General features: G+C 42.1%; 1 protein-coding gene across 2 annotated transcripts in view; it reads left to right on the top strand.

Moving 5' to 3' along the window:
* Positions 1-18,731, top strand: part of grm7 (glutamate metabotropic receptor 7) — a 208,757-nt gene that overhangs the window by 178,510 nt on the left and 11,516 nt on the right. For both annotated transcript variants that reach the window (XM_061727974.1, XM_061727975.1), the window contains exon 8: positions 4,822-5,757. In XM_061727974.1, the coding sequence (XP_061583958.1) occupies positions 4,822-5,757 (936 nt within the window). The remainder of the gene's footprint in view (positions 1-4,821; positions 5,758-18,731) is intronic.

Genomic DNA, 18,731 nt, shown 5'->3' with positions numbered 1-18,731 from the left:
ATTTAGGGGAACATTATTTTGTGTATAAATATGAGTTCCACTACTTAGTAGTTGGGCACTGTCAGATGATGGAATGTGCATGACATTTATCAGGATAGACAAATTTGCAAGAAATACACACAAATCCTGGCAACTTTTTCATGGCACATGCACCGTTTGTAGATGAGGTCCCTGGTCCTGGAATAGCATTAGAAGGTAGATGTATGGATAGATAAAGGAACTGTTTTACATTAGTATAAAAGGATCAACTTGACAATATGAAAAAAACACTGAAACTCAAAGTGACACCCACATTGATTGTTTTCGATGAATTTAAATAGATTAAGGTGTGCAGGACGTGCACAGTTTGTTTTGTTTTACAGTATAGACTGGTGGTGTTTAACGGAGGCCAGGAGTCCTTCTGCAGCTCTGCAGCAGTCCTCCTCCTCTTCATCATGCCTCTGTCCACAGTGCAGAGCTGTTCTCCACAAGAAGCGTCTCCAGTATCGATGCTCCACTAATGAACTGTTCATCACTCATTAAAGCAAAGGGCTCATTGATCTGACAGCTTGATTGCTGCTCGCCACGAGCCAAAGCGAAGCACCGGCTCATCTGCAGGATCACATCTGAGCAGTAAATCTGAGACCAAGACAACAGCAGTTCCATGTCGATACCTTACAATGACTTCACTGTGCCGTACAATGACTATTACTAATGCAACATAAAGAAAATGTCACGTTTTTATTAGCCGAGTAAATCTTTATTCCATGAGAGTGACTCTGATGGGAAATAGCCAGCAGTCTGATGGAGTATAAAAGACAGAAGATTTCTTCACACTTTGTATAGTCTTTCCCGATTCCCTTGTTACCTCAACCGCTCATCTTTAACGCCAGACAGCCCAAAAAGATCCTTGAAAATCCCACTTATATCCCTCCTTGTGCCCATATATTTGACCCACATAGTTTTTCCATTTGAGATCCATAATACTGAGACCATAAGGGACCCATGCCATTTGGACATTTCAAGACCAATCCCACTCTGTTTCCAAGGAGCCTTTTAATTTAGATGTAGCCCATATGGACATGCTGGCTTGGTGAAGTGTAGATACACGGCTGACTTCAAGTGTTAGTAAATAAACATCACTATTAATCTGAGCCTGCATACTGATGGAGGTTCTTCTCTCAAATTGTTTCTTACACAAAAAGGTACACTGACTCACAATGTTGGTAAATATGCAATGTTTTTAGTAATTTCTCAAGTGGAATAGAGTTGTGAATGACCCGTAGATTCTATTGGCTGTAAAAAATTCCACAAATTCATCAAGCTGTTCCTGAGATATGGCCTTGCAGAAATGCCCAGAGCTATAAATCAGCTATAATGGTTGATTTGGAAAATCCGTCTAAGCATTCCTTCTCAAAATCCCTCTCTAAAAACAATAGGTTAATCAGTCATGGTACAATAAATGGCAACATGTTCTAGAATGGATTTGTTTACATCAGTGATGTCGAAGTACGGTCCTCGGGGGACCACTGTCCTGCATGTTTGAGAGTTTGTTTCCACACAAATGATTCAAAGGAATGTGTCATTAACCAACCTCAATGGTGATCCATTGTTTTGAATCAGGTGTGTTGAAGGAAATGTCTGAAATGTGTGGCACAGTGGCTCTCAAGGACCAAGCTTTGGCATCACTGGGCTAATCAATGCTAGCCAGCACTAGCCACTGCCACTGTAGCCAATGATCAGTGCTTGCCATTGCTATTGTAGCCAGTCGTAGCCAACAGTCAACACTAGTCAACGTTAGTGTAGCTTATCATAGCCAAAGGCTAACAATATTTATACTATTTGATCAAATGACTTCAATGTTTTTGTAAAGATCCTACATTCCAACTACCCAAGTGGTTATTCCTAGGGTAGGCCCCCCTCCTGTTTTTCTTAAAGTCCTGGCTATTTAAGAGTTTTTAGCTGGCTGCTTTTGTCTAAGTAAAGAAAAGAACAGGAACAGATAACTCAAAACTGTGACAGTTTTAGAGGTCTTCCCAGTCTCTGGCTCAATCAGATAAGGCTGTAGACCCACACCCATAAAAAACGGAAGCCCTCCTTTTTAGGTATAAAGAAGACTAGTCTCTGTAGTGTTACCAATGAACTGTCACAATTTGGTTATTCAGTTCCTGATTTATTTTGAAACTCGTGTCTTTGTGTTTCAGTTCTGTTTAGACTTCCCTTGTTCCCATCTGCCCTGATCGTCTGTACCTGTGTCTTGTTAACCTGTCTGTGTATATCTGGTCTTATCTTTCCCCTGCTCCCTGCTGGTCCGTACTGTTTTCCACTCTACTTGTGTCCTGTTAGGTTTTGGGATTTTTTTTCTCTCGTATTTTTGTCAACCCTGCTCTGCAGCGCTTTTGTTTTGTTTCTATACAATAAATCACCTTTTTTGGATGCCTCCTGCATCTCTCTTGCGCTTTGGGCCCTAATTTACCAACGTGTGACATTAACCCCCGGTCGAAAAATATTGTACCGTATTTTCACGACCATATGGCGCACTGTGTGGAAAGGCGCACCCTCAGTTTTGTGTGTCATTTTTGGTTTTAAAACACACATACGGCGCACCGACCCAAAAGGCGCCGTCTACAGAAACGGAGCTGCACACACACGCGTTGCAAAACACACACGCGCTAAAAATAGAGCGGAAGCAAAACTTAGTTTGATATTTTATTTCACTTTTCACATCAATCAAACCCTTCAAAGGTTCATATTCTGTTTCTGCATTAAAGAATTAAAAAAAACCACCGGGTCGCCGCACATAAACCTGTCTCAGCCACCCGATCATCTCCTCATCCATACAGCCCTTTTCATTTCACTCTGGCTGGAAAAGTCTGTTTAGGCAACGCTTTTCTTTTAAAAATCACCATAGCCGGCAGTTTCTGTCCATCAGCGTGGCAGGAGAGCACAAGAGTAAATAAACTTTTAATACCCCGTTGTGCTGCGGATCCCGACCGCGGCGGTCCCGGGTCCCGCTCCGCTCCCCCCCCCCCGCGCTGGACCGGGTCCGCTCCCGTCTGCTCCCCCGCGCTGGACCGGGTCCTGGGTCCCGGGTCCCGGTCCGCCCCCCCCCGCGCTGGTCCCGCGGCGGTCCCGGGTCCCGCGTCCCGGGACCCGGGACCCGCTCACACACGTGCTGTCGGGGAGCCGGTACCGGGTTGTATCCGACAGGAGCTCCGCTCCGCTAATTCAGCTGCGCCAGTCCGAATTTCCAGACCTGTCTCAGCTTCTTGATCATCATCATCATCCCTTCATCCAGCCCCCCCTTTTCATTCGTCCTTATAATGACTCCGGCTGGAAACGTCTTATGCAAAGTTTTTCTTTTAAAAATCACCACAGTTTCTGTCCATCAGCTGCGCCAGGCAAGCACCACATAAATGAGAATGTGTGTGTTTCGCGCCGCAAACACACACACGCGCATGTCGGGGTCCGGTACCGGGTTTGTAACCGACAGATTTGGCTGTAAATCTCGGAGGGTGAAGCTGATCCGACCTGAGACGTACCCCAGAAATCTCTGCTCCCAAAGCGGGCTGGAACCAGGTCGTTCGGAGCCCGCTTGGGGAACCAGGAAGTCGGGCTGCAGCAGCGCGCATCACGCGGCTTTAACCGGGGAAAGTGACCGGTTCCGACCGGCCGGGACAGGAGGAACCTACATGGACTGGTAGCAGGGGCTCCCGGGGAAAGAGCACCGGCATTTCAGCCGGATCTGCCCCGGGGATGCGGCGATCGGACCCCGCAAACCCACGGCAGGTGCATCCTCGGTTCCGACATGCAAAACACACGCGCTGCAGAACAAGTGTGCTTATTTAAATAGAGCGGAGCAAAACTTGTATTTTATTTCACTTTACACATCAAGCAAATCCTTAAAAGTTTTCATCTTCTGTTTCGCATTAATCAGCTCAGTGAATGGTCTCATTCACGTCGCAACTCACGGGGGCTTCACCCGCCCCCTTCTCTTTTTACCGTTCTCATGGTGGCCGGCCTTACATTACCGTAATTCAGGTAATAGACACGGCGCACTGTTTCTTAAGGCGCCCGGCACATTTAAAAAAAAAAAAAAAAATGTGCGCCTTATGGTCGCGAAAATACGGTATTCAATTCTGTTCTGTTTTTTCTCCTTTGGTGCTGCAGAGTGTAGCCAAAGGAAATTAGTCAATGCTAGTCCTGTAATATGTATAATTTTTACAGTTCTACTGTTTTTATACACCTTGTTGTTCCTGAGATATACTATTTTAATTAGCTATCTCAGCTTAGAGGTGGTTCTCAAAAACAAACTTCATTAGAAAGGGGTCAAAAAGGATCCACTTCAATCCAGCTAGCTGTTGTTGAGATATTTTTAAAGATGATCTCCAAGAAACCCTCACTATAGATCTAAATCAAAAGTGGACCATCATTTTGTGTTAATATGCTCAAAATGTTATCCTGTGAATCAGTAAAGATATTCCAGTTTGAACCAAAGTGGTGGACTTGTCGACCAACATAAAATCCATGAAGGATGGCAGCATGAGGGTCATAAAAGTCATTATAAATAGCAACATCAATTCTGAACACATGGGGGTTTACATAGCTGCTGTATTGACAAAAGTGTGATTGACAATGCTGTTACGTGTGGGAATGATTCGGCATGTCTTGTGTGTTTCAAAACACAATGAAATACAACTTGAGGTGCACTTTGTTGTTTCTTATGCCAGGTGCTGAAATTTGATATGATATACTTCCCCCATGTGGTCCAAAGTGGTATTGACAACAAAGAGTTTTGGCACCGCTGATTTAACTCCATATGTCTAAATATGTTCCCTCCAGATCGAAGACTTACAGTGGCCTCGAAGGGCAAAGGAGATTCCCAAGTCTGTGTGCAGCCATCCCTGTAAACCTGGTGAGAGGAAGAAGGTGGTGAAGGGCATGCCGTGCTGCTGGCACTGTGAGCGCTGTGAAGGCTACCATTACCTTCCTGACGAGTTCAGCTGCAAACTCTGTTCCTACAACATGAGGCCGAATACCAACCGCACAGCCTGCCAGCCCATTCCCATCGTCAAGCTGGAGTGGCACTCCCCCTGGGCAGTGATTCCAGTCTTGCTTGCAATGTTGGGAATTGTTGCTACAATGTTCGTCATGGCTACGTTTGTCAGGTACAATGACACTCCGATTGTCCGAGCCTCCGGTCGGGAAATGAGCTACGTCCTACTGACTGGGATATTCCTCTGCTACATCATCACATTCCTCATGATCGGCAAACCGGATGTTGGCGTGTGCTCGTTCAGGAGGATTTTCCTGGGTCTGGGTATGTGTATTAGCTACGCTGCCCTCCTCACCAAAACCAACCGCATCTTTCGGATCTTTGAGCAGGGGAAGAAGTCGGTGACGGCACCCAGGCTAATCAGCCCCACCTCCCAGCTGGCCATCACCTTCAGCCTCATCTCTGTCCAGCTGCTAGGGGTGCTTATCTGGTTCGGCGTGGATCCACCCAACATTGTAGTGGACTACGATGAGCAAAGGAACATCAACCCGGATCTGGCTCGTGGGGTGTTGAAATGCGACATCACGGATCTGCAGATCATATGCTCTTTGGGATACAGTATCTTGTTGATGGTGACATGTACTGTTTATGCCATAAAGACCCGAGGAGTACCGGAGAACTTTAACGAGGCCAAGCCAATTGGATTCACCATGTACACCACCTGCATTGTGTGGCTGGCCTTCATACCCATCTTCTTTGGAACCGCACAGTCTGCAGAGAAGGTAAGACTTGCAAAGGCTCGGGAATATTACCCTCTGTGTTTATTCTTTTATCTAAAATCATTACCTGCAGTGCTTGACAGTGAGTATGAGGTGTTCCAGCTGAAATGCTGTGTTTGGTTTTCTCCAAAACAAACCGCACTTGTTCAGTCGTCTTCTAATTGTGCTGTCATGAACGGTAACATTAAACACACTCAGTGAAGCCTGTAAGTTGTGAGATTTAGTTTTAGCATTTTTAATTACTTCGCCAAAAATAAATCATTTTATTCTGCAATGTTCCTCAGAGCTTTTCTAATCAAAAAAGTGACAGACCATCGTTACCCAAATTTAATACCAATATATTAACAATTTTTATTTTTATGTATTTACTTAAATCTACAGTGATGCTCATGCTAACAGGTACTAATTCTAGGATATGCTAGGAATTTTCATAGCATTTTATCATCATTAACAACCGGCTAACTTCATTAACAAGCTAACATCATTAGCAACCATGTAACATCGCTAACATCCATAACGTTACAAATAATAACATTAACGCTGGATTCACACAGCAGTGTTGCGTGCATCATTCACTTCCATTTCCATAGACTTATAATATGGTGACATCATACAATGCAAAAACAAATATTGCGTTGAGTATGTTGCCTTGATTGGGTTGCCACCGTCAAAAGTGGGGATTTTGAACATTTCCTGTATCAATTTGCAGCTACACAGCTGGAGCCGAGCCAATGAACTTGTGTATGGAGGGTGGTCAAAAATGAACATCTCAGGACAAAAGGAAAAAAAAAGTTTGACAGTTTTATGTAAAGTGCCCACGGTTAATCCTAAAAAGCAGAGATACACCGTTTTGACTGCTGTTGCTGAATTTGTACCGCAAAACTTTTTTTTTTCCATGTTTTTCAGAGCTGTGGCTTGTTTTAGGCAATAACATATCTGCCACCTCTCATTTTCTCTCTTCACGTGTGGCATCATCCCAACGTGACCACGCTCAAAAAGTAACCAAACTTTAGGAGCGGGAAGCATCAGAAATCCCTGCAGCAACTGTAGGCTTATTATGAAGACGCTTTTAAATCTATTTCACACACACTCACTGTATCTACTGTACACCCACACACACTACACGTTCTTAGTTTTAAATACAATGTGACATTAAATTGCGTTACTGTCTGAGTTACTAATATGTGACATGTGGGCAACAAGTTATTACTATTTTCGCTCATTCCTGCCAGCCCCTACCAGACCCAAACTCCACTGATTCATACTGATCCACACTCTTTTTATGATGTATAAATCACATGATTTCTCCACACCAGGGTTTTCAGCATTCATATGAATCTTGCTTAATTTTCTGATCTGGCAACCCTGTACGTGAGCTGCATATAGGCGTTGCAGTGGGAGGAGCCTGTGAGGACTTGCACTCCAGTTTCTCGTCAAGTATTAAATGTCCTTTCCAGAACAACTTCTGTTCTGGTTCTTGCTACTATGAACTGGTCATTTGCTACACCCTGTAATAAGATATAAGCCACTATGGCTAAACTCTACAGAGAGGGGGGTAATGGCTGCCACCAGAAAATTACCAGACATGATATTGAAACAAATTATGGTTGAGCCCAGGAAAAGAAAGGAATGAGGCTTACACACCATCTGGGCTCCTACCTTTAATGCCTACTTACACACACACGCACGCATGGACACAAATACTACAACCAAATGGTCACCACAGCAAAGTGAAGCGCATGTTACCACTACAAATAGGGTTAGGGTGCCCAGAACAGGACACAAATCCACCAACTTGACCCTGAACAGTTTCACAGTTACTCTGTTTGGGAGGAGGTGCAAAAGAAGGATTACTTTCAACCCAACGACAGGAAAGAGGATTTACTCAATATGAAAATATAAGCGGTAATCACTCACTGGGACAGCCAATACCACCCACACCTCAACGCTGCGAGAGGGCCCAAACAAACAAAGCAGCCTCTATGACACAAAGGCTAAACAAAAACAGGTTAAGAAAACAAATTATTTTTATTTGGCAGTATACATCTCACTAATTAGTCTAGGAGCAGTGGGCTGCCATTCTTCTGGCACCCGGGGAACAGTTAGGCCTAAGGGGCTTGCTCAGGGGCCCAAAGCAGTTCACCTCAGTTGCCATCCCGGGGACTTGAAACTGGGTCCTCCAGACCCAAGCGCTCCTCTATAATCACAATTTAACAAATACATATAAATGAAATTCACAATACTTGGAAATGTACTGTATTTTATTTATATATATATATATATATATATATATATATACACACACACACACTATAAGGCGCACTTAAAATCCCTACATTTTCTCAAAAATCGGCATTGCATCCTATAATCAGTTGCGCCTTATGTATGAATTTTGTTGCGTTTACTGACCTCGAACGAGTTTTATGTTGTACACTGCACTCACAAAGCTGTCAAAATGTTTTAGGGCAATGGGACTGGGTGGCGCAGCTGGTAGTGCAGCCCCTTCACAGCTAGAAGGTCTTAGGTTAGATTCTCGTGGAGTTTGCATGTTCTCCCCGTGTTCCCTTGGGTAGCTAATGTGAACTACCCTCACAAAAACATGCAGCAGTCCTGGGCTACACACAGGGGTTAATTTGTGCCGGATCCTGCCGGAACAAGATCCGGCACCTCTCGATTTTGGCCTCCCTGCGTTCCGGGACTTATTTGGGCAGATCCGGCACCTCTCGTATATATATAAAACAATAATAATATTAAAAAGTTTTTTTTTAATGTATAAAAAAAAATAATATGCATAAATTCATTTACAGAACAAATCCCAAGCATTTCATGTTGTTTATAAAGATTTAACGTCATTTGAAAGAGTCAGAGATTTGTTGATGCAATGAAAAGATGGGCCAGCAAACCACGCCCCTGACCAAAAAAACTTTGGAAATTTGCTGGATCTGGGGAGCCAGCAGCGAGCAACGCAAACATGTCAAAAAGACAGCTGAATTTACTGTCTTTTTTCAAAAAGAAGGAAGAGTTGCATGATTCTTCAAAACGAATCAGAAAAGCAACAAGCGGCGATGAGGGCAGCTGCAGCACAATCAATGTGGTCCTTGGTAAGTTAAGGCAGCAGACACCCTATTATTGTTATTCTAGCTTTCCAAAGTGCACCAGATTGATGCATTTAAATGCATTATACTCAAAAAATTTCCCGGGACCATCCAGAATACAACGTTGTTCCAACCTCACACTAACTTCAGGTGATAACGATGGCAACGATGAACCAATCAGAGAGCAGGACGTAGTACAAACCTTACCTCCTCCTTTTTTTTATTTGTGGATTTGTGGAAGACGAATGATTTTAAATTTGAGTGACATTTTTCTGGATTTGTTACAACTGTTGTTGTGAATGAGTTGAATAAAGTTTGACTTACCAGACTGTTTTTGTTTTGCTTTATCATGCGCCTTATAACCAGCTGCGCCTTATGTATGAAAATAGACCCGTTATTGATATTGGGCCTTATAATGCGGTACGCCTAATGGTCCGCAAAATACGGTAACCACACTCCATTATCATAAATTCTTCATTTTATTTTACCTCACTGTATCTGAGTCTCACAGCATGACAACACCTAAAGCCCATTTATACGTACACCTGTTTAGACACAAACATGTAAAATGTTGCCATGCATTAAAATTCTAATTAAAATAATATAATAAGGCATAAATCCTGCTCCTGTCACCCCTCCTATCACGTTTTCTTAAAAAATTAAGTTTTAGAGTTGCAGACATATTTACCTTTAAAAGTGTTGCTTTGGCAGCCGGCAGTTGATTAACAATGTGGTGTTTTCATTCAGCACATTTGAGACAAAAATGCAGGTTCACAAACATTAAACTACAGATAGTAGAATACGCAGAAGCCTTATGTTGGCCAGCTGCATGTAACACCGGAATGTGACAACACAAATGGCGGATCACCCATAAGCCCTTTTTACATTGGCGGATACCCCACGTTTAACACCCGAATCTAGCATGTGGCACGTTCTATGTAAATTAACATGGGATGGCTTGTCAAGCTGGCCCCGTGAATAATTCACCTCAGAGGGTACACTTGATTCAGGACAGATCTAATGTAAACATAACTGATCTGGGATGACGGGTCGTGGGAGGGATTTGTTGATGACAAGACTAGGATGTCTGAGCGCCTCATCCTCAGAGCCGCGGATGTCATAAATCAGCATATTACAGAACTATAATCTGCAAGTGGCTACTAAAATTATAGACTTTGTAAGACATGAAACTCTGGTAATTAACAAACTGAAGAGGCTGAGAAAGAAGTCCTTTGCGTCCAATGAACACAATAGCAGGAGTGGCAAAGGGGGACTGCTGTTTATATTTGTGCAGCATGATTTGGAGGAAGTTGATACTCAAATTCTGTTGTTATTCAGTATGGATCCACCAACCCACTCCATATCCTGCATTAGCCAACTCTTCTAATATTGGTTAAGCCAGCTTAGCCAATCAAAGTCATGTTCCCTCCCAACTCGACTTCAGGCATTTTAGTTAAATTGATGGTACTGTGTAAAAAAGTATATTAAATATTGTTTTTCTGAGGTTGTATTTGTGTAATACTAAGATCTGCTGTGCTTTGTACAATTAAATCCATGTGGTTTAGACTGTATGAGGTTTAAAATGAGAGTATTTCCTGCTGTGGGCTGATGTGACAAATCAACAACAAATCTGATTGCAACAGAAACCAGTCTCAAGTGCAGAAGTACTACCTTGTTCATAGTAAGTGACAATCAGAGTTTCTTCCAATTTAGCAGTGCGGATGGTGCTAAAAGATGGATGATCCTGTTTAAGCAGAGAGACAAAGGCCTCCTGATGAAGCCTCATCAATCAGTCTGTATAAAGAAATGTTTTTCTCTGTTCATTGTGGCTATTTTCTTTCCCTCGTCTGCCACTTTGTTGCTTCATTTTGCATTACATTTTGATACCTTTATTCCATATTTGTCTGTATAGTTCTGATCCCACGTTCATTGTCTTGAGACTTTATGATTGTGTGTCTTGGACAGATAAAATGGTATTCTGTGTTGTACCTAACAGCAAAAGCTAGCCGAAGTTATAGTAGCCAATAGAAGCCAGTTGTAGCCAATAGTCCCATGCAGGCCAAGATTGTAATTCAATTAAATTAAATTTTATATATATATTACATTTATATTACTATTACTACTATATTACTATTACAACATAAGTTGTCTCTAGGCGCTTTCCAGAGACCCAGAACATGACCCCCAAGCAACTATTACATAAACATAACAAAACAATGGCAGGTAAAAACTCCCCTAGTGGGAGAACAACCTTAAGCCAAACAGTGACAAGGAAAGACTGGACCAGGACCTGGATCTTAAGGGGGGATCCTCATGCCGGAGGCCAGCTAGGCAGAGCAGGAAAAGAGAAAACAGACAGAGAAAACTACAAGAACAATGAAAGACAGTGATGGTTATGAGATACTTATAATACTGTAATAATAAATGAGAAAGGAAAGAGAAATGGGCACCGCTCAGTGGATCATGTTGGTGTCAGCCTCCTTAACCCAGATTGGAAGTTGGTTCCAAAGTGATGGTTCTTGATAGCAGAAGGCCGCCCTCCAAATATACATTTGGATACTCTAGGAACTACTAGTAAACCTGCCCTCTGAGAAGTGAGAGCTCTACCAGGGACATAAGGTACTATTAGGTCTTGCAAATATCGTGGAGCTAGGCTGTTTTGGGCTTCATACGCAAGTAATAACATTTTGAACTGTACGTAGTTCACAGTCAATGCTTGACAACGTTATCATAGCCAATCATAAACCAAACTATTGACCAGCCAACAAGCCAAAAAGCAGTTGTAGACAGTATTATCGTAAACACTTGTAATAAATAGTCAATGCTAGCCAGTATTATAATAGCTAATGGTAACCAACATTCAGTGCTAGACAACACAGTTGTGAATACTTTTAGACAATCAATGGTTGCCAACGCTATTCTGGCTAATTGTAACTAGCAGCGAATATTATCAGAGCCACTGGTCAGTGCTAGCCAATGCTGTTGTAGCCAATGGTAACAGTTAATGCTAGCGAATACTATGGAAGCTAATCATAACCAATGGTCAATACTAGCGAATACTCTCACAGTTTATTGTATCAATTCTAGGCAATACTACTGTTGCTAATATAGGTAACATTCAATGCTACCCAATGCTATCTTGGACAATCTTATCCAATAGCCAACGCTACCCACTACGTAGCCAATCGTAAATATTAGCGATTTTTCATCAGCCATTACTGCCAGCCAGTTGATGAAGGCTTTAAATGACCTAATGACCTAGCTCCAGGCTGCACTAGTCATCGATTCTTGTATCTGCTTGGTTTTCCTTTCTCACCTGATGTATTGTGATCATTCTGTAATAAAGTCAGAAGTTTAGCCTTCCCTCTGCAGGAGCTGGTTGATGGTTTACTGTTGCTGGCCCTGCAGGAGGGATCTAGTTGCAGATTTAGGGCCAAATCCACAAAGAATAGATTGCGCCCGCAAATAGCGCTGTGAATTGCGCCGCATTTGCGCCCGCAATTTGCCCCGCTTTAAGGTCCTATTCACAAAAGATTTTGCTCTAATGATATGCCGGCGCAAACACGCCCATAAAGTTTTGCAGCTGAGTGCAATTTTCCCTTGTCTGAGTAAGTGAGCGGAGCTGTTTCCAGCAGGCCCGGTTCTACGAGGGTGCATAAGCATGCTTTGCACCCTCAGTTTATGTGTTTGCATGCTCAGTTGAAAAGACGAAAAGAAAACTGACAAATGCACGCTTGTTAAGCCTGATTTATGGTTCTGCGTTAAATCGACAGCGTAGCCTACGGCGTAGGGTACGCGGCGATGCGCACCGTACGTTCGCGTCCCCGCGTATCCCACGCCGTAAGCTCTGCGTTGGTGCAACTCGGAACCATAAATCAGCCAGTGTCCGTCACTCATGCTTCCAGCAGTTTCCTGCACCAGCAAGACGCTGCTCTCTGCTGCTCCGTTAACAAAGTAACGATGGATATTCGGAAGTGGTTCGAGCACAACCACGCCAGCAAGTTTACAGGACTGTCTCAGAAAATTAGAATATTGTGATAAAGTCCTTTATTTTCTGTAATGCAATTTAAAAAAAAAAAAAAAAAAAAAAAAATGTAATAAAAAAAATTTGATCACAAAAAAAAAAAAATACATTCTGGATTCATTACAAATCAACTGAAATATTGAAAGCCTTTTAATATTTTAATATTGCTGATTATGGCTTACAGTTTAAGATTAAGATTCCCAGAATATTAAAATTTTTTGAGATAGGATATTTGAGTTTTCTTAAGCTACGAATTGTTTGTAATAAAGCAGCCCCTTACTGTATGGATGAATCCTGAGCTCCGTCATTATTCCGTCGTTATTTTTATTTTTAAATCCGGGATAAGTCCACAACCCCACTTGATCTGACTGTCTACAGTCATGTCTGACTGTAAATTTCACCCTTAATATCATTCAGTATCACACAGGCTTGAATGATATTGAAGAGAGAGAGAAACGAAGACAGAGCGGGAGTGAGGAGTGAGTTTGCGCGCAGTTAATACACGCTTCGAAAAGACGGTATTTGCTCCACTATTTTTGCGGTTTTTGCAATGAGGCTTATTTGCATAGAAAGGGGGCAATTTTGCACCAAATGTATGAATATTACCTAATTTACATGTATGCAATTGGCACAGGCGCACCATGACACTATTTGCTTGGCAGCGCAGTTTGTGGTGCAATTCGCCCTTTGTGGGTGGTTTGTGAATTAGACGCTCTCTTTTTGTCTCATTTGCACCGGTTTAGCGGCTGCAAAAGCCGCGCAATCCTTTTGTGGATTTGGCCCTTAGTGTGCATAATGACTTTTTGGAGAAACTTAACCCTCGCTGTAGATGTTTTCACACAGCTACAGCTTGGTATTTTTAATCAAACAATTGTTCCTGATGTTCTCTATTATTCTCTATTATTCTATTTTGTTAAAAATATTTTGTCTCTCTGTGCAGTTGGCTGCAGCTGCAGATGTTTATTGCCCCACATAAATCATCAAAAGTTGTAGTCATTGTCACTGACTGCACAAACAGAACTGGACAAGCCTCCTGTTAAGTCACCAGCAGGTTTCTAAATAGTCAGTTTTAAGCCTCTTTTTTTTCTTTCTTTTTTGGGCCTCTGGAAGACACTCCTATTTTGGAAGAGCTGCCTCTGCCCAACCCTGGTTAATCGAAAAATAAGCAAATGAGTGGAAATTACAGGCCTGGCATCTGGGTTGGACACGCCCTCCTTACGTCAACTTAGCCAGCATTACCATATATTCATTCTGATCAAATCTGTCCACCCATGCTTTATGTCACAGACAAAAGTGAGGGCAGCTGGAGCCCAGATTGAGTTAAATATGGCGGGTGTGAATGAGTTGCAAGACACAGGAGTTGCGAAGGAGTTGCGAGCCTGGTGATGTTGCATTTTCAGCCAAACTCTGGCCGACCCTGGGCAAGTAGGTGTGACCAAGTAGGTGGAAAATGTTTAATGAGACTCAAGTTAAACGGAATCAAGCCGAGTAGGTTCTAGCGGAAAAGCCCCAATATATCCCAAATGTAAAGCCATGTGGAAACCCTTTTGCAGTCCACTTTGTAGCTCACTTTAAGGCCCACATGTACAGTAAAGGCTGGCTGGGTAGATGACTATTGGAGCTGATTGCAGCAATCTGTTACAGTACAACAAATCATATTGTCTTGATAATGAAAGTGATCATTTTCCCCTTAGCTGTTAATTGACTTAGCCCAAAAAATATTATGCACTACGTAGCTAAAATGATGATAGCTAGCTGTTAATAGCATAACATACTGTTGCGGTCTATTATAAAAACTCTCCCTAAATTGAGAAGAAGAAATTTGAGGCTCGATATAATGAGGTTTTAAAAACATCCACCCCCGTAGTTGTCATGGATGTGAAAACTAGCTTTGTTGACCAAAACTGTTTTTTGTAACATTTGGACATTTTAACATGGAGGTCAGTGGATATTCATTCCCTTTTGGAACCAGGCCCGAGGGGTTATTAGAGGTTATTTTTTAACTTCCTTGTTGATGTCAGAAGTAGACTAAGTCAGATATAGTCTCTCTGTAGTCCTAAAGTTCTGCATCCATTGCTCCTTCATGAAATTGTGAATATGACCGCCCAGAAATCCCTCAGACATGACAGGATTGTATTTACACTCCTGAATATTCCAGGTTAGTGTTAGGGTTTACCCACTTCACTTCACTGTTAAGTCAGTGCTGCCCCACAGAGAGTTCACGATTTGTTTGAGAAATGTGAGCCAGCAGAGATCAAATCCTTGAAAGTCAATGAATACTTTCATCTGCAGCCCTGACTCTTCTCTTCAGTCTCCTCCGTCTGTTTCCAAATCTGAATTCATCACTGTGTATCTTCATATCAATATTCATGAAGAAGTGGTGTATGAGTCATCTGCTTCTGCTTTAAGTAGGTCAGCAAACACTGATTGCTTCATGGAGATGAAGGTGAGCATACATGAAGCTTGCAGAGGTCTTCATAGTGGCCTGCAACAGGAATGTCTCCCTATCAAACAGAAGGGTGGTGCAGAGAACAATTACACTGTCATTATTTCACAGCAGCGACCAGTGACAGACTGGCCAGGTGGTCCCTGGGCAAACACCTAAAGGAAAACCTTCTTGTGGGGAACGGGACCCCCTTTCCTTCTTTGAGAAAGACTATTTTATCATACTTATAATAATAACCACTACTACTACTACTACTACTGATCAGTGGCGGCTGGTGATAAAAGAATTTGGGGGGGGGGGGTGCACTGGCGAGTGGGGATTACAACACAACTATAATCTCTACTTGAACATAAATTTTGCTCTCCTCTCCTTCAGGCCAGAACATTTTTCAATGACTTTCTGATTGAAATCTGTCATTTCACAAATAAGTCTCTTTTCAATGGAGAACATGGCCAGTGCATTCAGCCTCTCCTGGGTCATGGTGTTTCTCAGAATCAGAATCAGGTTTTATTGGCAGTTTAGAAAAACATGTTTTTGACTTCGGATACACCGGCGGCAACACGATGCGCCTATTCTGAGAAAGGTTTTCACTCTTTTCAAGGTTGAGAAGCCTCTCAGCTTCAGCTGTGGTCATGGGTGTGGTGATGAGGATCTTTAAAAGAGTGACATGTTCTGAAAAGACCTCCGCAAGATTGTTCTGCATGAACAGCTGGAATAGATCCACAGCACCACAACATCCTCTCGTGAAATTATTATTTTGTCATGAAACAACCAAATTTAGTTTTTCTGCTGCCATTGTCTCCTGTTTTGTCGTTGTGACTCCGTTTGTAGCGAGTGACAGATGCAGTCATGCGTCTACACTGTCAGGGGTGTGACTTTGATTGACAGCTCATGAATCAATCACATTGGATGAAAAATGACAGAAAACACGCTGATTGGCCACAGGCGCAGCTCTCTGCGCCCGGAGGAGAATCTTTGAGTAACCAATTAGAGACCAGCATGAAGTCACATGGAAGAAAAGTTTAAGAACATGCAATACACACTCATTTGGCCGGCGCCCCTCGCCATTGAAACCTATGTATTTCAGTCTGCACAAAAACAACTCTGAACAAATCCAGTATGGGATGGGAAGGCTTGAAAAATTAAAAGTCAAACACATTTATGAGTGCACAGATGTGATAATTACTTTTTATTGGGTAATTTATGTGTACTGTCTATATTTTTTCCTGTAATTTTAATGAGCGCGGCGGCCTAGCGCCCCCTATTGACAAGCCACCACTGCTACTAATAATAATAATACTACTAATAATAATGGTAATAAATTGCAGTAGCATTCCTGTTCCTTCCTCAGAAGAGTGTCTGGGCTGAAAGGAACCAGTTTGAACTGGTGTTGGTATCTTAGCATCAGGGGAATGATTTCTAGGCTTTTCCATCAGAAGGCAGCCTCAGAGGAATGCCCAGACTATCAACTGAGATTATATCTGTTTCTTGCCTTACAATGCTCCCCCCCCCCCCCCAAGAGATGGAGCAGGGGCCTGGGGATGGATGAAAAGATGTATAAATTGGGTATTTTCTGTTTTACCATTTATAAAAAAGCTTTTTCTTTAAACTAGAGACAGGAGGCCAAGTCTCATCTTCAGAAGATAAATTATATACTTGACCTTTTTTTGGTCTGACTTCTGGCTTCATCTGCAATCTCGCCTGACCTTAATGGTGCGATAAAAAGTGGCAGTGATCAGGCCTCTTCTTTCCCCTTATCACTCTTCCCCGCTGAGTCTCTTTGCTCTTCCTTATCGGTATCTCACATGGAGGAATTTTGGTCCCTCTCCGCCACAATCTGGCTTTAGTTCATTGAGGTTTTTGGAAATCTGCTCCTTTAAACAATTTACAAGCAGCCGGTCTTTAAAGAAGCACGTAGGATTTTAGACGACCCAACCTTGTCCTTCACCTTAAGCACAAGATTGTTGCAGCAGGAAGGAGATTTAGAGTCCCTAAGTCAGTTATTTTAAAAAGTCATTTGAACCTTCTGCTATAACCTAATGATATGACGCTAAACTTGAGCCTATTCATCTATGACTGCAGCCCTGACTTATTTACAGTTTCCTAAGTAAGTAAGGTTGGTTGTATTGATGTATTGAAAATACTTTATTAATCCACTAAGAGAAATTAATTGTTGGAGTAGTCATGATTTAAGTCTCTTCAGAGATTCAATGTATGTATATATATATATATATATATATATATATATATATATATATATATATATATATATATATATATATATATATATATATATATATATATATATAAATAGTGTCACATTGCATTGTATCACATTCAACATTGAAATTATATGTTTTTTTTTTGTTTTTTTTTTAGAAATGGTTTTACAATCCTTTCCAGATTTTCCAGTTGCTTCTCAAGAATTAGTTGATTTCCCACAAACTGCCATTATTTTTACTGCGTCAGAATAATGGTTAAAAATGTTATCTTGAAGAGACCGAACAAGTGGTCCTTTTTTCTTGAACACATCTAGAGAGCAAGTGAGAAGTCTTCTGATGAGTTCTGATGGGGGTTTTTTTGCCTGACTTTCCATCCTGCTGCATTGTTAACCTCCTCTCTATAACTGGCATACATCAACCAGCGACAGCAGGGCCATAACACATAATGACAGCAGGGCTCCGCTCTGTGAAAGCCTCTCTGGGAAGCACGTTACTGCATGCCAGCACCTCCTTATGCATTCATCTCGAGCCGATATCGGCGCTCGATTGGGTTCAGAGGGCCGCGGCTTCAGCTGTGAGGCCAATATACACAGAGCATAAAACATTAACAGAGCCAGCTGCTGCCGGTCCCGGGTGGAGGTGAGGGTCCAGAACAGGCAGCATCATAAAAACAGTCCTTCACCTGCTCATAAAGAAAGTCCAGAGTTTGCCTCTGCAGCCCACCGTCACCTACTGTCTGGGGCTCTTTATGTCACTGGCATGATCAACAGGTCAGACTGGACTTGGTAATGAGACTGTCTCGTAAATACAGAATGCTGAGTCATAATTGAGTCAGACTTTTTATATTTTTGATTAAAAAGATTTACAGTGTCTGGTTTTATGTTTGAACATCCCACAGTAAAAATGAAACTTTTACTTCAGAGAAGAAAGTCCTGTTTCTTGACTTTCTACAACCTCAAACCAGAACAGGTGGGATGGTACTAGTGATGCACCGAAATGAAAATTTGTGACCGAAACCGAAACCGAAAATAATAATAAACACTTGGCCGAATACCGAACAATACCGAACATGGTTCTTCGCAGTTTTTCATTTATTTTGCCAATTTTTTCACCATTGCATAAATCAAATAAATGTGATTTAGGCATGCTTTTAAAAGAAAAAAATCTTTTACAAAATTACAAGGTAGAAA

Source organism: Cololabis saira, chromosome 8 (assembly GCF_033807715.1).
Source record: "Cololabis saira isolate AMF1-May2022 chromosome 8, fColSai1.1, whole genome shotgun sequence".
In the NCBI taxonomy this organism is placed as follows: Eukaryota; Metazoa; Chordata; class Actinopteri; order Beloniformes; family Belonidae; genus Cololabis; species Cololabis saira.
Note: the sequence above shows the minus strand (reverse complement) of the source record. Positions and strands in the feature narration are given on the sequence as shown.